The sequence below is a fragment of the Chiloscyllium punctatum genome, chromosome 8 (genome assembly GCF_047496795.1).
Source record: "Chiloscyllium punctatum isolate Juve2018m chromosome 8, sChiPun1.3, whole genome shotgun sequence".
Classification (NCBI taxonomy): Eukaryota; Metazoa; Chordata; class Chondrichthyes; order Orectolobiformes; family Hemiscylliidae; genus Chiloscyllium; species Chiloscyllium punctatum.
The window spans coordinates 2,196,617-2,221,680 of record NC_092746.1 but is presented as its reverse complement, the minus strand read 5'-3'; the positions used below and the strand labels follow the sequence as shown (position 1 = coordinate 2,221,680).

Below are 25,064 nucleotides of genomic sequence, written 5' to 3'. Positions count from 1 at the left end.
AGACTGCACTGACTAAGCAGAAATTCTGCGTGTTGAATTTGTTTGGTTTGAACATTTTTAAAGATGATGTTAGAATTTTCTTGCCATTTTTGCCTTAAATACCATATGTGAGGGACACTCCATGTCCCTTCCCAGAAGCGGAGATGGATTCAGTTTATTTCTATTAATCGAACAAGACTTTTAAGAAGTTATTCCAAACATTTGGCTGAAGCGCACGAGCAAAGTATTGGAGAAAAGTATGTGGCATTTGATAAAGTACTTTGCAGGGATTTATTGCACGCACAACAAATAAACTCTAGGAAAGAAAACAGCTCCAATCAGCTCCGAGCTGCTGCAGAAGCTGAGTTGCGATGGTGGAGTATGATGGAAGATGTAGTCCGTCAGTGCCCTCGCTCCTTCACGCACCATGGAGCTGCCTGAAAAGGGGGGGACTACAAGTCCCAGAAGGCGCTGCGAGCGGGCAGACTGTCCAGCAGACTCCACTGTTTGCAGCCTCCGGTCGGGCTGGCGACAATGTTCCTCTGCTTTGGGTTTTGCACATGGTAACGTGTGGGCACGGTGCTGTGAAACTGTTGGAAATGGCGTTGGCGATGGGTCGCAATGTGCGCATTTCAGAAAGACCTTCCTCGTATTTGTAAGAGTCTTTGTGGTTCATTTGGTGTGCGCGTTGTTTTTCCATGTCCTGGGGTATTCTTTCTTTTTGCCAAGTGGTTCTCACTGCCTGTGTTGGATATCAGCCGCCCTGCCACAGTTTTTAATCAGCAGTTTAAATAGGCAAGCAGCTCTGTCACAGTGATTACAGCGCTCCCTACTTTGCTACACCGATCATCGAGTTGGAAACGTTGTATCGCAACCTCCCCTGTCTCTGCTGGAGACGTTGTATCGCAGTGTCTGTCCACGACTTGCACAGAAGGTCTGCCCCAAGAGGGGGAGTTTGAAGAAGAAGAAAAAAATACGCGTTCAGGCAACACACTTCGAATTTGACAGTTCAGGAAGTGGTTTGAAATGGGTGATACCGCCACACCATGTAGAAGACTGTCGACCTGTCAGCATTAAATCCTATTAAATAAAAAAAAAACACACATCGAAGATGGCATCAAGTAACTCGAGTTTATCTGGCTCATCGGTTTCGTCAGGTAAGGAAGGAGAAGGCAAAATGACAGGTTAAGATGATGTCAAGTAGATGACATGCAAATTGAATGCTTTAAAGCGCGTTGGTAGTGATGCTTGCTGAGAATGTCTGACATTTTTTTGTTTGAAGATCTAATCCATAGTAACATGTTGTTATTGCCTGGAATGTCACCGTGTTTTTTTTAGTTTTCCCTTTTTCTTTTAAAAAAAACATTGAGATCACTGTTTTAGTAATATCAGCTTTTTGGCCTAGTTATACTTTGTTTTGATCGTTTTATGTTAAAAGTCACTGATAACTTGCTACATGACCCACCTTGTCCGCTCCATAAAGCATGACTTGTCTCAGCAACAGTTATAACCATAGCTTTTTTAATATATCGCACACACTTTAGTGGCAATAAAGTGTTTCTAGTCTGATGTACATAACTGCAATTCTTCATTAAATCTCTGTCAAACAGTAATCATAGGTGACTATCAATCGTGTAACCTGACTTGTATTACATACTAATTTAAAGCTTATTGCTACTGTAATAACATTAAACATTTAGATCTCTTAGCACACGTTCTAATATAATTACAATGCAATTCTAACATAAAGTTGTTTGAAATAATTTGTTTTGAGAACCCTTGATGTTTTTGCTAATTGAGTGATACAGTGATATTTAAATCTTATTTATCAGTCCATTGTTATTGAAATGACATGTAGATGTGGGTAAATACCTAGCTTCTGATTAAGATTGAAATTCTTGCTAAGGTGATGAATTCTGAGAACTTCTTAAGGTGCTTGATCTCAATTTCACATCAAAACATTGAAATTTTGGAAATTTACTAGTAGTTGGCAAGTTGTTAGAAAATTCAGAAAATATTATAGCCACAGTAAATCAGGCAAGATTTTTTTGCTATCATTGATATTATGCACAATGAGTTTTTAAACTGTGCAAGAAGAATTGAAATAATGAGTAGAGAAGCTAATTTTAATTAAGATGGTTGAAGTTACCACCTCAATCTCTATCATCTTGCTGCTTACTTGATACATATGAAAATAATGATAAAGTGGTCTAATTTAGAGATTTCTGTTTTAAATTAAAACTGCAACATGGTTCTTGGTTATTTAAAATCAACTTGAGTAGTATCGTGCAGAATTAATGTCTGGTATATCTAAATATAAAGATTGAATTGCTTTCTAAAAAAGGAGTACAACAACAAATCTAATAGCATTAATATGACATTAATCTTTCTTACCTATATTCTCATGTAGCCCTATTTTTATTAATAAACTGAGTAAACCTTGTAGCTTAAGATTGACCAGCTATATAAAATACTTCAATTCTCTTGAAAAGAGAAAATGTCTCAACTTAATTTTGCAAATCTCAAAAAAAATTGGTGCATTGGTTAATGCATTTATCAGGAAATAATTTTGTGAAATTGTGGACTTTGTCACTCTGAAGCATTTCTGAAGCTTGCTTACTTTATTACTTCTAGGAAGTGAGTCAGAGCTTGGCACCTTGCCATGAGAAAAGCACGGATTGGCAACCTGATGTATTAAGTTTGTGCCACTAGTACGACCTTATGTTTGGGATTTATCCTAAAAATATAATAAAGAACTGCATTTATGTTGACCTAAATACTTTGTATATGTTCACGTATTCCTTAAAACATCTCCACTGTAGCTGGGGGTCACTGGATATTTATACTAAAAACTGAACTGAATCTGCAGTGCAGTTTTGTTTCTTATTGAAAATGCAAGTATACTGTTATTTTTCTAAGCAAGACATGATTGCTTTATTGCCACCAAGCTTTGTGTCAAAGGAAATTCTGATTGCTCCAAATTTTATCTTTGAATGTGAATAACTGAACAGATTGCACAACTTTACTTTGGAGTCTGACACTCCAATGAGTCAGTTGGGAGTGTATTTTGGCACATTGAGGGAAACTATTATTTCTCACATATTTATATCTGTCCAAAAAAGTTGAATGTGGAATATGTAGTTTTGTTTTAATAATGCTTTGCTAACAGTGCAGCACTGCTTTGGTGAAATGCATTTTAAAAAATAAAATTCTGCACAGGTAGTGGTAGTTGAATACCATTTCCCCAGAAGTGATTGTAGGAAAGATGCTGTAATGACAGTTGACTATACATCTGCACCTTTTTGGTGGAAAACCCCAATTCAGACAGCACTTACACCCAAGTTGGGGGGGGGGGCGGTGGACGGTGGAGGGGTATAATCAATCCAAGTCATCCATGGTACAGAGGCAATAAATTACATGGTACACGGAATTCACAAGGCAAAGGCCCAGAATTGTGGATTCAAATGTGTTCTTGTGAGTGCACTATTCACATGGTGTATATGAATTATACATGATGGTTTAAAATCATTGCATGACTTTTATTGTAATAGCAATGTCTGCTTCAAAAAGAAATTCTCTCATTGTCCGTGGTGCTATCTCACTCGCACACTCTCTCTCTCATAGAGGTGTACAGCATGGAAATAGACTTCCTTCTTTCCTTCTTCTTTCCTTCTTTCCTTCTTTCTTTCCTTTTTCTTGTCTTCATGGTAAATTTTACATATGTGGCGTAATATACAGTGGTAAGATTTGTCTATGGCAAGTGACTCAATGTTCTGAGTATTGTTATTTTCATTTGAGATATAAATATTTAGCTATGATCTGTAAATTGTAATATTATAGTAGATTGATACTATTTTTGTTGCAATGTCTTCTATAAATATCAAAGTGGAAAAGAGACATTCAAGTCTTTTTTTTAGTATTGACTGTGTTCATGATAATCAATACAAACACAATTTCTTTTCCATATCTGGAATGATTTTGTGAACAAGGAGTACAGGTCTCTGCCAGTACTTACCATGAACTACCTAATAAAAACAAAAACAAAAGCAAAATACGGCAATGTTTGAAATCTAAAATAAAGATAAAATGTTGAATGCATTTAACAGGTCAGTCAAAATCTATGGAAAGGCAAACAGAACCAAAGTTTAAGGTGGTTAAGCTTCATCTGAATTGGAAAATATAATAGCAATATAATTGATTTTGAAGAAATACAGAGAAAGAATGATGGGTGTTTACTTTTGGTAAACATTATGATCTGTAATTGTTGAACCCAGAAAGCTGTACTATTTCCTGAAAGTCTGCTTTCACCCTTGCCTTCCCTCCCAGAAACAAGATAATCTTCTCCTTGTCCTCATTTTCGAGCCACCAATCTTCACATTCAATAGATCAGCCTCCTCCATTTCTGCCATTTTGAGTAAGATGCCACTAACAAGCACATGCTTCCTTTCCCTTGGCTATCTGCATTCTGAAGAAACTGTTCTCGCTCGCATTCCCCAGTCCACTGCTTTTGATCACCTCCAACACCACATCCCTATCACAGCAAACACAAGGGCAACCTTTGACTTTTTACCCTCTCCCTTCCCAGAGTCCACCATATCAAGCAATCCTTATGGTAACTACAATGTATTTGTATTTCAATTTAGTACTGTCTATTATTTGCAATCAATGTTGTCTTGTCTGCATTTGGAAGATTACATATAGATTGTATGACTGCTCTCCAGAACTCTTCTGTTTTTTCCATGTGACCTTGAGCTTCTAATTGCTTGTGATTTTTAATCTTTCACTCCTCTTCCTTTTATGACCATTGTCTTTCCCCTCCGAGTTGCACTGAAGCTCAACACACAGTCCTAGAGCAGCATTTACATTCTTTGATTTGGCATTGACAATTTTCCAAACTTAAAAGTTGATTCAAAATAGTTGTACTCATAACTTAGGCTCCCATTTTGTGTTGTTTTTGGTCAGCAGTTGTAAATAATTTCCAATGACCTGTTACTCTAGACCCATCTTTAATAACATTTTTTTTATGAATCTAATGTCAATTCCCATCATTTGATCACTTTTGGTTTCCACATTACCACAGGTCTTCTCTGTTTTTGTTTTGCTTTTTTACCTGCTCCACCCTTTTCCTGTTCCTGTACTTGCTAAGATCCAGGTTCATTTCTTGACCCGTGTCTCAGAGCTGGAAAAGGTTATCAATTTGAAATGTTAAACCAGTTTCTGTCTCTACTCCAACTGCTGCCAGCCTTCCTTAATTTTTCCAGCATCTTCTGTTTCAGTCCAATAGAAACAGTTAGTTATAGAAGTACAGCCCATAGAACCAAAACCATTTGACCATTCTTCCTACCTGGGCTAGGAAGATATATAAAATCTCCAATTTATAATTTTGTCAGGTGTAAGGACATTTTATTTGTGGATCTTGAGGTCATGATGGGTTTGAGACTCCTACATGCTGTTTGATGGGGTAGCAAAGTTTGAGCTGGACCTAACTTTCTCTTATTGGGACTATCAAGTAGAAGTATCTTGGTTTTGTTCCTGGTTGCATCAATTGAGCATTTCCTTTTTTCTTCTTCTCAGCCCTTCCATGAGAAAACTTAGCTGAGATCAGAAACTTATTACATGGGAATGCTGACAAGAACAAACCGATCACTTAGTTGTAAATTATGTCCTCATAGTAAGCTACTGCATCACTCAATCACAAATAATGCCTTCAGTGCTATTTATTTAAAAGCAGTGTGTCCTACCTCAATATTTTAGTCTTTGCTGCTTCATAGCTTTTCACTTTCCCCTTTGTAAGCATGGTATCTTTATGAAACAGTTTGAAAAATAAATGTGATAAACTCTTTGCAAAGTCTTCCTAACTACCTTTTCTCATTGCAAAGTGATGTGACTGTAGTGATAAAGGCCTGTCGCCAGAACGAGTTGCTTCCCAAACAGATATTACCCTGGCATTGTGGAACAATGTATCCCAGTATGCACCACACAAAAATTGCATGCAGAAATTGACTAGATTAGATTTATCCTATCGACTTCCTGTCAGTTTACTGCAAAGCGACGGAAGGAGTCATTAATTGATCCATGCTGAAACGTGTACTAATAATTAGCCTCTTTATTGCTCAGTTTGAACTCTGCCAGACCCATGCAACTTTACATTGCAGCACAGTTTTGATGTTGACATGGCAATAAAGGGAACCATGATTTGGAGTGGCTGGTGTTGGACTGGGGTGGACAAAGTGAAAAATCACACAACACCAGGTTATAGTCCAACAAGTTTATTTGGAAGTATTAGCTTTTGGAGTGCTACTCCTTCATTAGCCTCTGTCTGCATCAAATCATCATTAAATAAAATATGACACCAAGAACCTCAGCAAAGCTGTTAGTTGGAAATTCTTTCAGTTACTGGAGTTGTACCTGATGTCATGGAATTATGATTTTGGTTGTTTGAGGCCCTTTGGCATTGTGTTAGGAAAATAAACTGCAGAAGTTCTTCAGAGAATTCTCCTTGGTTCAGATATCTTCAACTGCTTTAAAAAACGCAAAGAACTGCAAATGCTGGAAATCGGAAAGAAAAACAGAAATTGCTGGGAAAATCAGCAGGTCTGCCAGCATCTGTGAAGAGAAAGCTGAGTTCGCATTTCCGGACCAATAACCATTTGGTGTCCGTTCTGAATTCTTTTTTTTCTCTACAGATGAATGCTGAGTTTTCCCAGCAATTTCTATTTTTTTTGTATCTTCACCTGCTTTGCTGATTACCTTTTTGCATAAGATTATACATGGGACTGATTGCTATGATTCTTGAGTGCACAACTCTGCTTTTAAAACATCTATAGTGAAGCAGCTCATGACAGACTACAGATACAGCAGTATCTGGAAAACATCCAGGCTTGTGCTGACAAATGTAAACTGGTCAGTATTAACAATCTGGAACAAAGGAAAAGATTATCCATTTCTCTTTGACTTTCAAAGGCATCAGTAATATTGAGTACCTCACCAACAACATAGAGTCATAGAGATATACAGCACGGAAACAGACTCTGGTCCAATTTGTCCATGCCGACCAGATTATACTAACCTAATCTAGTCCCATTTACCAGCACTTGGCCCATATCCCTCCAAACCCTTCCTGTTCACATACCCATTCAGATGCCTTTTTAAATGCTGTAATTGTGTCAACCTCTACCACTTCCTATGGCAGCTTATTCCATACACGCACTACACTGTGCATAAAAAAATTGCCCCTTTAGGTCCCTTTTATATCTTTCCCCTTTCACCTGAATCCTATGTTCTCTAGTTCTAGACTCCCCCACTCCAGGGGAAAAACCTTGTTTATTTATTCTATCCACGTCCCTCATAATTTTATAAACCTCCTATAAGGTCACCCCTAAGCCTCTGACGCTCCAGGAAAAATAGCCCCAGCCTATTCAGCCTCTTCCTATAGCTCAAATCCCCCAACCCTGGCAACATCCTTGTAAATCTTTTCTGAACCCTTCCAAGTTTCACAGCATCTTTCCAATAGGAAGGAGACCAGAATGGCCTAACCACTGTACAGCTGCAACATGACCTTCCAACTCCTCATACTCAATGTGCTGACTGCTGGAATTGCAAAATCTATGCCCATACTCCACACCCTGCCTCCATACCCTTCCCCTCACCTCCATTCAAGGCCCCAACGGAACCTTCCACAAACATCAAAGTTTCACCTGCACATCCACCAATGTCATTTATTGTATCCGTTGCTCCTGATGCGGTCTCCTCTACATTGGGGAGACTGGACGCCTTCTCGCAGAGTGCTTTAGGGGACATCTCCGGGACACCTGCACCAATCAACCCCAACACCCCATGGCCCAACATTTCAACTCCCCCTCCCACTCTGCCAAGGACATGCAGGTCCTGGGCCTCTTCTATCGCCATTCCCTCACCACCTGACGCCTGGAGGAAGAACGCCTCATCTTCCACCTTGGAACACTTCAACCCCAGGGCATCAATGTGGACTTCATGAGTTTCCTCATTCCCCCCCCGCCCCGCCCCACCCCACCTTACCCCACCTTACCCCACCCCACCTTACCCCACCTTACCCCACCTTACCCCACCTTACCCCACCCCACCCTACCCTAGTTCCAACCTTCAGCTCAGCACCATCCTCATGACCTGTCCTACCTGCCAATCTTCCTTCCCACCTATCCGTTCCAGTCTCCTCTCTGATCTATCACCTTCATCCCCACCCCCATCCACCCATTGTACTCTTTGCTACTTCTCCCCAGCCCCACCCCCATTTATCTCTCCACCCTGGAGGCTCCCTTCCTTCAGTCCTGATGAAGGGCTTTTGTCCAAAACGTTGATTTTCCTGCTTCTCAGATGCTGCCTGACCTGCTGTGCTTTTCCAGCACCACTCTAATCTAGACAATAAAGGAAAGCATACCAAATGACTTCTTCACTATCCTATCTACCTGCGACTCTACTTTCAAAGAACTATGAGCCTGCACTCCTAGATCGTTATATTCAATGCCCGACCCAGGACTTTATCATTAGCTGTATATGTCCAGCTCTGGTTTGCTTTCCCAAAATGCAGCACCTCACATTTATCTAAGTTAAACTCCACCTGCCACTCCTCAGCCCATTGGTCCATCTGGTCAAGGTCCTGTTGTATTCTGAGGTAACTTTTTTCGCTGCCCACTACACCTCCAATCTTGCATGAAAGGAGTGGGGTCACCATTAACCAGAACTTGACTATCTTTATCAACAACTCAGCAATGTAAGTGGAAACATACCTCATTGAGTGAATGACTTGTTGGCCACTCATGAGATATCTCCAAAATTTAATAGGTCTGAACTCAGGCATATAATAGAATACTGACTATTGGCTTGGACAAGTTAACTTCATAAGTAAGATGTTCAAAACTGTCTGAGAACAGTTTGTTCAGTGTTCCAGCACTGGTCTCTAATCACCTGCTGCAACCATTGATGCACTGTGCTAGCAACAAGCAAGATCGAGAGGACATGCTGCCAAAAGTCACTGAGGTAACTTTAATGGTATCAGCCCCTAGAATTCTTTACCACCAAAACAGGCAAGAGGCACAATGTTGTGAAAGAAACCTTTGAATTCGATTTGAACAACATCATTTGGATATTCAGAACTGTTCTTTCATCATTGCTTATTTGATGGTCTGGATTTTGTTCTTTGCAGTGAAAGAACAGAGCTTTCCATTCACCTCTAACACCCACAGACATTTTGTTTGCCGAACAGTGGCAATGTCTTCTACTCATTGTGTTATTCAGCATGATACCATCTAGAGGGAATCTGTGGCATGTGGAAAAGGACAAAAAAGTGATTCTTCAAACAACTGAAGTTGAACCAGGTGGTACAAAAGCAAGATTTAAATGATGTACAGAATATGAACTAATGATTGCAAATAAAATTAAGGGAGATAACATTTTTAAAAAGCTGTTCTTTTGTTTAAGAAAATCAAAACTAATTTTCTTTTGAAGAAATAAGGCTGCAGACTTGGAACAATGTTTTTAGAGCCATGGAAGTTGTGCAGCTGAAATGATCACTTCTCATAATTTTAAACATTCTCACTTCTAACTTTTTTTTTCAACTATTTTTAGTGTGGACTAGATGGGCTAAGACATTATTTTTACCAAGTTTGAGGTAGAAATAAATAGTAGCTGACAGGCGTTTCTATAATTATTTCAGTGTAGTTGTTTTTGTTTTTAAAAAACAAATTAAGTTTTAAAAAATGTAAAATTAACATTTTTACAGTTGAAATTTTTCAAACTATATTGTAACATTTACCGTTTAAGCTTTAAGTCGTTAAAAAGTTAATGTATTTCATCAATGTTGGAATGTTTTCTGAGGATACACACAGTATTCGCAGCATGCAACCCGACCATTTGCTTGAACTAGTCCATGCTGATATTTATGCACTGACGAGCCCCGTCCCAGCCTGTTTAATTTTACTACACCATTCTTTTGTTCCTTTTTTCCCTCATGTTTCTCAAGCATTTTCTAAATACATTCATACCAGTTGCCATAACTATTCTTTCTAACACATTGAGTTCACTGTTTGGAGAAAGAGGTTTATCCTGAATTCTCTACTAATTTATCGATCACTGTCTTAGATTTGTGCCCAAAATTGAAAAAGGAAATTTTGTTTCCAAATCTGCCGAGCCAAACCTGTCACAACCTTAATCCTTGAATCTTCCAAAACCTCTAAGGCCTGTATCAGTTCAACCCTCAGTTCATATCAGAGTCTATACTTCAAAAATACTTAAATCATTGTAAGGTGTTTTGGAATATCCATGAGTCATGAAAGGCATGATATAATTGCATGATTTTCTATTTTCTGAAGTGGATAAGCCAGTCTGTATGAACTCTCTGTTCTGATACAGTTGTCATAAATCAGCTTTGCTCTTTCTCCCAGTGTCTCTATGTATTCTTTATTAAATGGGAAACAGTACTATTCAAATTAATGCACGGTGGTCTACCCAAGTTATTTTAAACATAGTCACTCTGCTTTCAGTTCTGCCTCCATAGAAAGGGACATTTAAATGCTTCATTTTGCCTTTTTAAAATGACCATAGATATCTGCTGTTGCTACTTTTGTGTATTTATATCCTATGATCCTACGACTCATTCACCCCATTCAGAGTTAAAAATAACATAACACCAGGTTTATTAAGAAACACTAGCTTTCACAGCGCTGCTCCTTCATCAGGTAGTTGTGGAGTATAAGATTATAGGACACAGAATTTATAGCAAAAGTTTACAGTGTGATGAAACTGAAATTATATATTGAAAAAGACCTGGATTGTTTTTTTAAGTCTCTCATTCTTTAGAATGAACATGTTGGTCTCAGTTCTTTAATATATAAATCGCAGAACAGTTAAAAGTTACATTCTCAAGTGAACTTGAACAATTGGTGTCATGTCGGCCCAGATAATACATTTGAAGGTGTGAGCTGCCCTGTGAGAGACTGTCTGTGCCACAATGGTCACACTGATTCTAATCTAAAAAGCTAGTGCTTCCAAATAAACCTGTTGGACTATAACCTGATGTTGTGTGATTTTTAACTTTGTACACCCCAGTCCAGCACCGGCATCTCCAGATCATGACCCCATTCAGACAATTCCTTTTCTATCTAATCTGTTTTACTTTCTTTCTGGCAAAATATACATTTACACACTTATTTCTAATCATTTTTCATGCTCATCTTTAGTATCTTTTTATTTTTCACAGACTTCCTTCATTAACTAAACATCTCCATTTGATGTCCTCTGTAAATTTTGGAACTGTACTTCTGATAAATGGTGAACAACAGTCATCTCTGCACCTTCCCTGAAGAAAACTACTTTGTCTTTTGCAGTCTGAGTAAATGCCTTTAACCTAAGTCTGTTTTCTGTTTGATTGAGAACATGCTATCTTTTCTACTACTTTTCCTCTGACATCACTTGTTCTGATTGTAGTCATGGATGTACTATATAGTACCTTATCAAAAGCCTTTTAGAAATCCGAATACAGTATATGGTATCTTGTATGTTACTTTATTTATCTGATATAACAGACTTTTCTCATATACAGTAATGATACCAACCTTATTTTGGGTCTATAAATAATAGTGGTCTCATGGATCATATTTATTTTTGTGCTCGTTATGAAGTTTAGAAAATGTACTGCACGTAACACATCCATCCAGTCCTCCTAAATCAGTTTTGCATGAAGAAAGTAAACAGTAATGCTTTCTCGACTTGCCCATAATATGTCTTAATCCCAGTTTTAAAACCTTTTACACCAAGTTCATTAGTTTTATGATAAAGTCTTTATAATTTTGTTTTATCAATTTGGGCTATTCTTGATGTGAATTGGGTTAGAATTGCCCAAGGTTTTGTCACATAGAATCTGAAATGGGCAGGAAAGAGAGAGGAAAGTGTCTGCAATATTAGTGGAGTCTAGATTTAAGTGAGGTTCCATTATCAAGAAGAAAATGTGCTACTTACTTGGTTAAGTTACTAATGTGGTTCCATTTAAAAATAATATGTGAAATGTCTGATATGAATAGACAAGTATTTGTTAGTAGTGGGTGGAAGTTTGTTTCAGGCATTTAAAAAGATCTAAATGAAGAATTACATCATTATCCTTTTTTATGTTCTATTACAATTTTGTATTTTTTTAAAAAAGTAATTGGAAGGAGCAAATTACTGCAAATGCTGGAATCTGTATTGAAAACAACAAATGCTGAAGATCACAGTGGTCAGCTAGCATTCATGGAGAAAGAGCAATGCTAATATTTTGAATATAAGTTACTTTTCATTAGTCAATAATTGGAATGTTGATTGAATGCTTAATAGGTTTGTTGGTATTAGAGGCCAGAATTCACACATGGAGGAATGTAGTCATTTAGTCAGAGTTAAATATTCAAGTGGGACTTGCTAGAACCAGGTGAGGTCAAGAAACCAATTCGGGCTTCAGTGTTCAATCTTTCAAACAAACCTAGATCAGCTGTGATATTACTATTGGTCAAGGAAGTCTTGTCTTTTAATATAAAATAAAGTTAGGTTTGTTTGGTCCAATTTAACATAAAGGTTAACAAAGTACAAATAATAACTGAATGAACTAACCAAGTGACAACAGAAGGCAAATAAAGGCGAGCACAAAAATGCAATGCGAATGACTGTATGTGCATCTGCAGAAAATAGGGCCTCAGGCAGTCAAGGTGCAATCAAGTTCAATGTATTTGCAAGGAGAAAAATGTGCCTGAGGCAGATGGGCTCTGAAAGTGAACAGCTGTTTTGAAATGTGAAATGCCATGCATAAACTGGACATATTTAGTGATTTCAGAAGTAATTAATACCCACTTCGTAATTGTTATAACTAGTAAATGCACAACTGTTTTTATTGACAATTGGAACCACTTTGGAAAATAACTTCAGAATTGCTTTTTTTTGTGTGTGTGGAAGTAAATTTCGGTGAGCTGGAGTGGTTGTGCTTGTTTAGAATAAGAAAAACATGCTACTTCTGCTCTAGACAGACCTACTGTGGTATTTCACTTATTTAATGCCTGACTTACTGCAGCATTGATAATTACAATGATATTTAGTTAACGAAATACAGAGGAACCTCGATTATCTGAATGGCACAGGCGGGGGAGTGTTTTGTTTGGATAATCGAATGTGGATAACACAGTTTAGCCAAGCATCAGGACCCTGCGATCTTGTCCAGATAATCAACGTTTGAATAATCGAGGTTCCTCTGTACTATAACAAAGAAAAAGGTATTTGAGTGAGTTAAGTATTCTATTTGATAAAGCTTTAAAAGAACACCTGTTGAAAATTTTTTTCAGGACGTTTTGTCACTTAAAAGGTATTCAACTAAAACTGTTCACGTTCACAGCTCTTAAGTTCAGTGAATCTGCCTGGTTTTGCCAGTCAATTTGAATTTGTTTAGGCGAAAGTGAGGACCGCAGATGCTGGAGTCGAGAACGTGGCGCTTGAAAAGCACATCTGGTCAGGCAGCATCCGAGGAGCAGGAGAGTCGACGTTCTGGGCAAAAGCCCTTCATGAGGAATGAGGCTGTGAGCTGAGAGGATGACGAGATAAATGGGAGGTGTTTGGGGCTGGGGAGTGGGGTGGGGGAGATAGCTGAGAGTGCAATGGTAGATGAAGGTGGGATAATGGTGATAGGAGGGTAGAGTGGATAGGTGGGAAGAAAGATGGACTTATCATGAGGGTGGTGCCAAGTTGGAAGGTTGGAGCTGGGATAAGGTGGGGGGGGTAGGGGAAATGAGGAAACTGGTGAAATCTACATTGATGCCTAGCGTTGGGAGCCCCGAGGCGGAAGATGAGGGGTTTTTCCACCTGGTGGCGGGCGGTTAGGGGGTGGCAATGGAGGAGGCCCAGGACTTGCATGTCCTTGGTGGAGTGGGGGGGGGCGGGGGGAGGGGGGGGGGGGGGGGGTGGTGGTGTATGGAGGGGAGTGGGGGGGGTGGTGGTGTATGGAGGGGAGTGGGGGGGGTGGTGGTGTATGGAGGGGAGTGGGGGGGGTGGTGGTGTATGGAGGGGAGTGGGGGGGGTGGTGTATGGAGGGGAGTGGGGGGGGTGGTGTATGGAAGGAAGGGGGGGGGGTGGTGTATGGAAGGAAGGGGGGGGGGTTGGTGTATGGAAGGAAGGGGGGGGGTTGGTGTATGGAAGGGGTGGTGGGGTTGGTTGGTGTGGGTGTCCTGGTGATGTTCTCTGAAGTGCTCTGTGAGTAGGTGTCCTGTCTCCCCAGCATCAGGGAGACTGCATCGGGAGCAACAGATATACAGTAAATGTTCAAGTACAGGTAAAACTCTGAATGAATGTGGAAGGCTCCTTTGGGGCCTTGGACGGAGGCGAGGTGTGGGTACAGGTTTTGCAATTCCTGCGGTGGCAGGGGAATTTGAATATTTCGTTTAGAGCTACTGAAAGCCAATCCTGATAATTGTTTTTGAGAATAAACTCATTGGTTTCAGTGTATTCTTTACAATAGCAATGGATGTATTTTGTTAGGGAACATTGTCTCTGATGTTGAGATTTTGAAACTGGCTTAAACTGTTCCTTAGCTGCTGATAAAGTAAGGCTTATAAATTAAATTTACTTCAGAGTGGTTGTTCCTGTGAGGTGTATTTTCCCTGCTAAGGATGGAACTCCCCTCAGTGCTCCCCTTTAGAGGTGTGGATGAAATTAACAGTTCATAATTTATTGAAATAACTCTGGTGCAAATCTTTATGACTCTGTCTTTAGGAATTTGTATTTAGAAACCTAGGAAGAGAAGAAAGTATTTTAACTTCTCCAGCCTCTTCCAGTGACATTCAGAGTTTTGCAAACTAACTCAACGTACCTGTCTTTGCTCCATACATTGTTTAGTAGTGTCAATTGCTATTTATGGAAGGGAATTCTAAACTATGGCCCCTAAATCTAGATTCTCCCAAAAGAGGAAAAATCTGTTTGACGTGCAGCTGGCCAAGTCGCTTATGATTCTATGTTTCACCTTTCGCTGTTCTAGGTTCCAGCAGATTCAAGCCCAACCTTTCCTCATCAGGCTCATTCTAAATATTAGCTGAAAATGTGTTGCTGGAAAAGCGCAGCAGGTCAGGCAGCATCCAAGGAGCAGGAGAATCGACGTTTCGGGCATGAGCCCTTCTTCAGGAACCTGCTCCTTTGATGCTGCCTGACCTGCACTTTTCCAGCAACACATTTTCAGCTCTGATCTCCAGCATCTGCAGTCCTCACTTTCTCCATTCTAAATATTAGTCTAGTGAACTTCTTCCAACCCATTAACATTTAGCTGTAAGTATGGTGACCATTACTGAACACGGTATGCTGGATTCAATCTCACCAGTCCCCTGAAGCATAACCTCCCTACTTTTGAATTAATTCCCCTTGCAGCAAAACATAACCTTTTATTAGCTTTCCTGACTACTAGATGTCCCTGCATGCCAAAGTAATGAATATGTGTCTCGGGGAACTGTGAATGACAAGATTTTGCATAGCTTTAGGAAATGGAGAAAATAAAGACTTAAGTAGCTAAACTGACAAAACAAAATAAATAAAATATGCGGGGTGGTGGTTGGGAACAAAGATTATGATCTGAAATTGTTGAACTTCGTGTTGAGTGGAGAAAGTTCTGAAGGGTCCAGTTGAAAGATGAGGTGCTGTAATCTGTTACCAACAGAGAGTTGGCCTCTGCTAAGAAGAGATCACTGTGCCAGACAAAACAGACTCTTATCAGCTTGTTTTTCAGTGTTAGGATTAGATTTAAAAGAATGGCTTTACTGCATATGAAGGAAGAGGAGAAGTTGAGATGCTGTATGAAGTATTTTCAGTTCTCAATGAAATGATGGAGTGAAGGTACAGGTTCTGATGGAGGTGCCCAGGAGGAGGGAGAACATTGGAGATGTGTAAAAGGGTCCCCTGAGTAGGGAGGTGAGGGACTTCTGGCCAAATAATTGGGCAGTGAGATGAATGTGATAGAAGAAGAGGTCAGTATGATGCCAAAATCAAAATTTTTTTGAGATGTGGTGTAATAAATAAAACTGAGGTCCTTCTTATCACAGATTGACTTCATTTTCTGACCACGAATAGAAAATTGTGAAGACACAGCAAAGATTGAGCTTGGATGAAGGGTTGGTATCAGAGGGAAGAGATAGAAAGGATGCTTTAAGATGCTACTGATGAATTGTTGAGCTTGCGATCCTTCATATTTGAAAGGAAGAAAAGTTGTTTTTTGTTAAAGCACTGGAGGGAGTGAAAGATGAAATCATACTGGGAGCCAGGATAATTTTTCAATACAGTTAGTATCCCTGAAGAGATAGCTTGAGGGCACTTCATCTTGAGTGAATGTGCTTTCAGGAAGAGACAAGAACAGTGTTTAATAAATGCGAAATATCTAGGCATTATCAAAAACTCATACATCAACACACCTCTGGAACTTTCAACCCCTTCACTTAGATGTGATTGCATCTGATTCTATTGTTACAGCAAAAAGCAAAATTGGAAGTATCAAAAGTCCTAGCCCATCAATTAAATGTCCTGAAGAGGTAAAGAGAATAATTGGAAGCGCTAAAGTTATGCTGCCTGTTATGTCTACAGGATTGTAACAGAAACATATAGAAATCATGCTGCAACTATACAAAGTGCAAGTTAGACAACTTCTGGAGTACAGTGAGCAGCTATAACACCACTTCTTAGCAAGGCTATATTGAACTTGGAGAGGGTGCAATGTTTAATTACCAAAATGATACTTGGACTCTAAGGGTTAAATTATGACAGGAGATTGTACATACCCTGTGATTTAAGAGGGTTACCAGTGAATTGATGGAAGCTTCCAGGTTATAAAGAGGAACAAATAGGAAAGGGAAAAGAAAAGGGTGCAATATCTAAAATTTAGAGCCTGATCTTTCAGGAGTGATATTAAGAAACCCTCTTTTTTTTATTTTTCAGTGTTTGAAGTTTGACATTCTCCTTTTAGTTTTAAAGCTGACATTGAAATATTATTTCTAATCAAGAGTATTAACAGTTACAGGGCAAAATAATGTATTTAGAGTGAGGTCAAGGATCAGCCATGATCTCATTTGAATGTGGAATTGACTCAATGGACTAAATGTCCTACTCCTGTTCCTTTGTACATGACGCTTGGAGTTTTATCATGGGTTAGGTGTACCGTTTTAAAAGCATTTAATTATCAAGTTAGTTTAATAGAGTTAATTTTGTCACTATGTATTAAAGCCATAATTATAGTGAAGTGTTAGTTTCACTGCTCTTAAATGCTATTATTTTAAGATGTCTCTAACTCATTTATTTCTTCATTCAATAATTTGTTCTGCAATGTTTTAGTTTAGTAGACCTGGTTGTTGCACTTTTAATTGATGTTATCATTTAAGGTGAAGTTAGCATCAGGCATAACCGAGCCAAGCAAAAAACACATGCAGTCTAGATTCTGGATCACATTTACTCAGTTCAGTTTAATTTGTATATCAAATATAAAAAGAATATTAACTTTTAATGATGTACCATTCAGGTGAAGCAATATTTGAATGATCCAAAGGTGAGTGAAGGATGTACAAGGTGAAGAAATCAAAAGGGGCAAGGAGAGTTGATTACGCACTTGACCAAATGGATGTTTAACAAGTTTTCCAAGTCACAGTTGTATCAAAGCTCAGTAGTTTGAGGAAAGCCAATGTTTTATGGAGAGGAGGCAACAATAATCCCCAGTTCAAGTAGTGAAGGATGTTTGCTTGAGTATACTGAAAGAACTGCCTCAGACAAGTTGAAGCTAGGCTGCAGATGTGGTGGAAGAGGGATGTTTTTAAAATAAGGAAGATGACCTTGAGCTGATGTACTGGAAAATAGGATGCTAGTTGAATGTGGCAAAGATAATGAGTAATTAACTTAACTTTGTCATGCCTCACCAGGCTAGTGCACTGGAATCAAACCCTGCTATTCCTGGAGTCATCATGAAAGTTAAAAAGCTTTTATCAATTATGCAAATATGCTTGTCTTTTAGACCCAGATTAACAATGCAGCTAGGTTTTACAAGGATTAATAATTTTACTACAAATGAAAAATAAAAGTTTCTAGCTACAGGTGAGCAATTATAAACTGTTGGAGTATAAATCTCCGAGTTAAAACTCTAAACACCTTATAAAACTCCACCTTCACACCAACACAGACGAGCACAATGTGTATTAAGGGTGGAAGGGGAAAAAAAACTGGCAAGAGTTTGCTGATCCCTGCCCTCAGGCTGGCCAGTTTTTGCAACTCGCCAAAATCTCTGTTCTCCAGGTGTTTTCTGCCTCCTTGCAGAAGGCACAGAACAACTCGTTCACAAATTTAGAAGGTTGTGGCTTACTGCTTCAAAGCTAAAGCTTGCGGCAACTGGTGAGGGAAAGTAAACTGGCTTTAAGTATCTTTTACTGCAGAGGAATGGACTTGTCAGTGGGCCAGAAAGCAGCAAAAAGGCCTTTGTCATCAACAACTTGTCATCATTCCACACACCATTCAACAACTTGTTAATGTTTGAAGCTGTGTTTGCAGATAGCCCCTAGTTCTGCTCTTCTGCAGCAATCTGTCCCTGTGCTTTGAAACAATAAATGTAAACAATATTAAAACACCAACAAAAAGAAAAATAAACGCTCATAGGAACTTGTGGGAGAGCATTTGTGCCCATCAGTGCGTGAAAAGTTTTGATATGCTGTAGGCGAAAGTAGGTACCTTAACAGAATTATTCTAGCCTATCAAATGTCACTGGCTATTTATAAATGCCAGTATTATCATGAATTTGCATAGGATTCTCTTGGGCTGGAAGAACACAGCGAGCCAGTCAGCATCCGGAGGTGGAGAAGTCAACGTTTCGGGTGTGACCCTTTTTCAGGACTGGGGATGGGATGAGGGGAGCTGCAGATAAATGGGATGGTGGGCAGAGTGGTGAAGTGGGGAGAGGTGAAGTGAGGTAGAGGGTATGACCTGGTTAGTCAAGGGGAGGAACGAATCCGGTTTGTGGAAGGGATGGGGAGGGACTGGGAAGGGAGTCTGGGGAAATAAAAGAAGGTTATTTGAAATTGGAGAACTTAGTGTTGAGTCCTCCAGGCTGTAAGCTGCCCAGGTGGAAGATTAGGTGTTATTCCTTCAGTCTATGGTTTGATTCGTTATGGCAATGGAGGAGCTCAAGGATGGTCATGTCAGAAAGGGAGTGGTTGGGAGAATTGAAATGGGCGGTGACTGGGTGGTCCGGTCGGCCCCTGTGGGCACGGCTGAGATGCTCTGCAAAATGTTCCCTAAGTTTACATGTGGTCTTCCCTACATCGAAGAGACCAAATCAGGAGCACCGGATGCAGTAAACTGGGTTGGAGGAGAGGCAGGTGAACCTCTGTCTCACCTGGAAGGACAGATTGGGGCCCTGGATGGAGGTGAGGGGGGTGGTGTGCTGACAGGTTTTGCATCTTTTCTGTTTTGTAGGGGAAGGTACCAGGGCGTTTGGGGGTGTTGATGGGAAGGATCGTGCAAACCCAAAGACTGTCAAAGGGAACGGTCCTTGCGGAAGGGGGAAAGGGGTGAGTAAGAGATGATGTTTTTGGTGGTGGGGTCTAGTTGGAGATGGCGGAAGTGTTTAAGGATGATATGTTATCTGTGGAGACTGGTGGAGATGTAGGTGAGGATAAGGGGGACCCTGTCTTTATTGTGTTTGGAGAGAGTTCCATTTATAGCAATGGAACAGGGTTTAGAGGTGGTACAGTGGAGGGCTGTCTGGATGACAGAGGGGAGGAAAGCACGTTGTTCGAAATAGGTGGACATCTGTGATGTTTGGGGGTGAATGTCTCCTCTTCCTCTGAGCAGATGAGGCAGAGGAATTGGGAGAATGGGATGGAGTTCTTGAAGGATACTGGTTGGGAGAAGGTTTAGTCCAGGTTAGTTATGGGAGTCTGTGGATTTGTAGTAAATGTCCGTCTGGAGACTATGGCCAAAGATCGAACTGGAGAGGTCAAGAAAGGGGAAGGAGGTGTCAGAGAGGGACCAATTGAATTTGAGGGCAGGGTGGAAGTTGTGGGCAAAGTCGATGAACTGCAGGGAAGTTCTCCTTCTGTCCCAGATAATATGTATACTTAAACTAACACCAATTATACAGTTTATTTGGCCCATGACCACCACCTTGTTTGGAGGACATTTTATTGACCAATTGGCTACAGTATTTCCTCACATTTGAAAACCAGCAACAACACTTTTGAAACATTTGATGTTATCTTCAGGACAAGAAAAGGACTACATACAAAAGCAAATTTCTTTTTCTAAGGTTATATCATTACATTAAATTTACATTAAATCAGATCTCTATGATGAAGTAAGATTGTAGGATTCCTGCCAATCAATGTATTGTGCAGTGCAAAGAATTAAAGATGATGTTGAATTGGAGGGAATTGTGATGTTACATCGTGTAATATTCAAAAACTAAAAGTAGCATGGACAGTAATTTATTGGCACATGTCTGAGCATGCACAGATGAGTTTCATCGCCACAGCAACAATTATACCTGAACTGTAAAACCTAACTGCATGTCATAGGCAAATAAAGGACAGTTAAAATGTATTGTGCAGCACATTACTTTCTGAGCTGTAGATTTCCTACATGATCAATCCATGGCCCTGTCCAACAATGTTGCAACTAAATTTGAGGTTTCTTCTCCATAGGATCTGAAAGGGGATTTGTTTGTATTTCATATTTCTAACAGACTTCTTTCTTACATTTTCACATGATAATCATATCATTTAAAAATTAATAATTCAGTTGGGAGAAAAAGATATGGAAATTAATCTTTCCTAATGGCAAAATTGTGAGCTAAGTTGTCTTTCATTACAATGTTTACCTTTTTTTGTATTCTCCCAGAGGACATGGGAATTGTTGGCTAGGTCAGCATTTATTATCCATCCCTGAATGCTTTAAAGGGCACTTAAGAGTCAAGTACATTGCTGTGTTGGTCTGGAGTCACTTGTAAGCCAAACTGGGTAAGGATGCCAGACTTTGTTTCCTAAAAGATGTTGGTGAACCAAGTGGGTTTTCACAATAGCAAATAATCAGCAGTTATTACATGATCACCATTAGGTTAGTTTAATTTAAAATTGCAGCCTTTTTTTTGTGAGATTCAAATTCCACTATTTGTCTTTCTGAGTTTTAAGCCCATATTTCCAGAAGATTAGCCAGATGTTCTGGTTCACTGGTCCAGTGACATTACCATGATGATGCTACTTCTCTCCAATTGCGCTATGTGAAATTGCAAAGTAACTTGGGCTAAATCTTGTTTATTATTTGTTTACTGGATGTGGGTTTTCTTGTGTTTTTGTGTTCATTCCTTGGGTGCATGTATAACCACAGTAGTGTTAAATAGAGAGTGTAGAACTTTGACCCAAAGGTCAGTGTTTTGTTTTCAAGGGCAGTCACTTTCATCCCAGCTCTGGAGTTCAGTTCTTTTTGACTGTGTATGGGCCAAGTCTGTAACAAGATCAGAAGCTGATTAGCTTGGGTTCTACCAGGGTCAAACATAAGAGAGCAGGTCCCTTCTGTTATACTGCTGATGGTTGAGAGTAAACTGATAGGCAGGTAATTGGCCAGCTGGATTTGTCCTGACAAGCCATACTTGGGCAATTTTCCATTTTGCTGGAAACGCAACAGTTTGATTAAGAGCACAGCTAATTCTAGAGCACAAGCCTACCATACTATTGTTTAAATCTTGTCAGGGCTGGCTGTGTTTGAAGTATCCAGTGCCTGCAGCCATTTCTTGATATCACGTGGAGTGAGTTAAATTGGCAATAAAGGATCGGCAATAGATGCTGGTCAAGCCAGCAACACCCTCAGCCTATGAGTGAAGAAAAAGAAATGGCTGTTAGCTGCTTCAACTATGTGAGGACAAAAGCATTCAATGAAAGCTAAGTTACCATCACAAACTAAGCCAGAATCTTCAAGGAGCAGACCACTGGAATGCTTTCACATCCCTAGTGTTGGGGACCTTTGGAAGTAGCTGAGATGGAACATCCACTCTGCAGTTCTGGCTGAATATTGTTATGAATGCTTTAACGTGTTGCTAGTCCAGCACCATATTCTTAATGTGATGGTAAGACTTGGTCACCACAAGTATTGAGTAGTGGTCATGCCTACCAATATTATAGTGCATCTGTGATAGAGAGTTTGGTGAAGATGAGGTCAAGTCGGTTTTCTTAGTTGTCTCACCATCTGCCACAGGTATGTACTTCATGACCTTGTTAGGTCAGCCACTATTACTGAGCTATTCTTGGTGATTGACTTTGAAGTTCCTCACCCAGAGTACCTTCTGTGCTCTTTTCGCCCCCAGTATTTCTTTCAATTAGTGTTCAACATGGAGGAATACTGATTCTTTAGCCAAAGGGGCGCCGATAGGTGATGGTGAACCCATGTGACCTGTTGACAGACACTCTGTGGATTCAATAGTCAATTTTAAGGACTCCCAGGGTAATTCTATCTTGACTGTACACTATGCTACCGTCTCCAGTGGGTTTGTCTAGCTGGTGGGGCAGCATATACCCATGAAAGGATGGATAGATGGATGGTTGTGGTGGATTCTGGAATGTTATTTCCTCCCATTTTTTTGTAATACATCTGCATATGGTTCCGATGTGGAAGGCTGTAAGCAAACTTATGCTGCCATCTTGTTTTCCTGATCTTAACTTTCATTTCATACATCCTGTACTACCACTGGTTAATTGTTAAACAGCCCCTCCTGGCATATGTTACAAGCATATGGGTTCTAGCTAACCTGCAGCACTTAGTACCATTGTTTTTAAAGAGGAATGTGATTCCAGAAGGAGGAAACTGCTGCTGGCTCTAAGTTCTGCAGCTGGGTGCATGGAGAAAATGAATAAAAGGAGCACCGTGAAAAGGGAATTTTCCATCTGGCCCAATAGAGGTCTTAGTGTTGGAGCTAAATAAGAGGCCCCGAGAGCATAGCGGCAGTGCTGCATGAAGTCCAGTGTGTTATGTGGGTCACTGAAAGGTAAAAATTATCTTCAAAGAACATTTCATACCTTCCACACCACCATCATAGTATGCTGCTTAATCCTTCCCCTAGTACATTCTTGTATAATTTAATTCAATGCATTTGTGGGGGGATAAAAATGTTATGAAAGAGGTTTCTTCATGTCTCTTATTGCAGGATCTTGGCCAAGAGGATGTTATGACGGGGCATCCCAGCTGGAGGAGAAGGTTTGGAACGAAACCATGATAGTCAAGGAAATGTTTTGTGAGCACATTAGCGTCAGAATAGGTGTTTTAGCTGCATGCTCATGATAGTGATTTTGTAGATAACCTTGCAGACGCCACAAACTCCAGAAATAACTGTATGGGTGTGAAAGCACACCAGTGATCTGCTGCTTGAAGGTTCTGGCTCAGCTTGTGATGGGAACTTAGCTTTCATTGCATGCTTTTTGTCCTCACATAGCTGCTTCAACTATCAGCCATTTTATTCACTCACTGACTGAGGGTTTTGCTGGCTAGGCTAGCATTTATTGCCCATCCCCAATTGCCCAGAGGCCAGTTAAGTGTCAATCACATTGCTGTGGGTCTGGAGTCACATGTAGTCTAGACCAGGTAAAGATGGCAGATTTCCTTCCCTAAAGGACATTCGTGAACTAGATGGGTTTTTCCTGACAACCGACAGTGGTTTCATGATCATGATTAGACTTCAAAACTCAGATTTTCTTTTTAAAATTTAATTTGAATTCTACCATATGCCATGGTGGGATTTGAGTCCAGGTCCTAAAACATTTCCTCGGTTTCTGGATAAATAGTCTTGCAATAATACCACTAGGTCATCACCTCCCCTTGTAGAATAAGGAACGTGACATCTGAAGGTTTTTGGTGTCTTGAAGATGGCAAGGCTAGAACACTACCTGGGTGAGAAGGCACTTATAACTATCAGCCTCCATTATCTAATGTTTCAGACACTGCTAAACGCCAACTAAACATCGATGAACCTGTAGCCCTTGCAGTTGCCGTCCTCCCTCGCTTTCCCCCTTTAAAATCCTCCTTAAACTATTATCTCATTGACCAACCTTTTCATTATCTACTTTAATATCACCTTAAGTGACTGGGTGTCAAATTGTTTCACCACATTCCTGCAAGGTACCTTGTTATTAAACAGTTCGGGGTCACTTGAACCTAATCTGATGTGTGGGAATTGTGAGACTTGGATTGGCTATTCTTTACACCTGCTCAATTTTCCTCTGCTGATTTAACTAACAAATTTGATTCTTAAGACAGATATATATTGAGGAAACAAAGATATGATACTGCACTTTCTATCTTGCATTCTTAGAATAGAATCACGTGAGTACAAAATCTCAAAGGGAACACCAACATTCCTTTTACATGAAAAGAATATGTTGATTGACAAGTGGGCTCTGTTTAGTAGTTGTCACTGAGAATGCTCTAGGGAATAGATAACTACTATGTTTTTGTTTAAATTCAAACCAGGCATGTTAATTGATCAAGGCATTGCCATGGGGTGCCCACTTGTCAACCTGTCAGCATCTGTTCTCAAGCAGTACAGAGTGCTATTCTCTTGGAGGTTTGGTATTCTTGCCATTCTCGAGTGCAGTGCTGGTAAAGCACAGCAGGTCAGGCAGCATCCAAGGAGCAGGAGGATCGACGTTTCAGACATAAGCCCTTCATCAGGAATCCTGATGAAGGGCTTATGCCTGAAATGTTGATTCTCGTGCTCCTCGGATGCTGCCTGACCTGCTGTGCTTTACCAGCACTGCACTCTCCACTCTGATCTCCAGCATCTGCAGTCCTCACTTTCTCCTCCATTCTTGCCATTCTGTACTGAGGAGTCCAAGACGAAAGCCAGCATGCAGGTGCAGCAAGCAGAGAGAAAGGCAAACAGGATGTTGGCTTCCTTGTCAGGGGATTTTGTTAATTTGGGAGTTCCTGATCACAGTTACTTAGATTGTGAATAATTTGTGACCAATTTTCTGCTGGCTAACTGAGTTTAAGAAGCAGCAATTTAGATATGATACATTAATTGAAAAGACAAATTATCTGACCATGACAGA

General features: G+C 39.9%; 1 protein-coding gene across 1 annotated transcript in view; it reads left to right on the top strand.

Annotated features, from left to right (window-relative positions):
- The first annotated feature begins 462 nt into the window (after positions 1-462).
- Positions 463-25,064, top strand: part of chn2 (chimerin 2) — a 367,748-nt gene continuing 343,146 nt past the window's right edge. Inside the window, exon 1 of the mRNA XM_072575033.1 lies at positions 463-1,136. Coding sequence (XP_072431134.1) covers positions 1,091-1,136 — 46 coding nt within the window. The 5' untranslated portion in view covers positions 463-1,090. The remainder of the gene's footprint in view (positions 1,137-25,064) is intronic.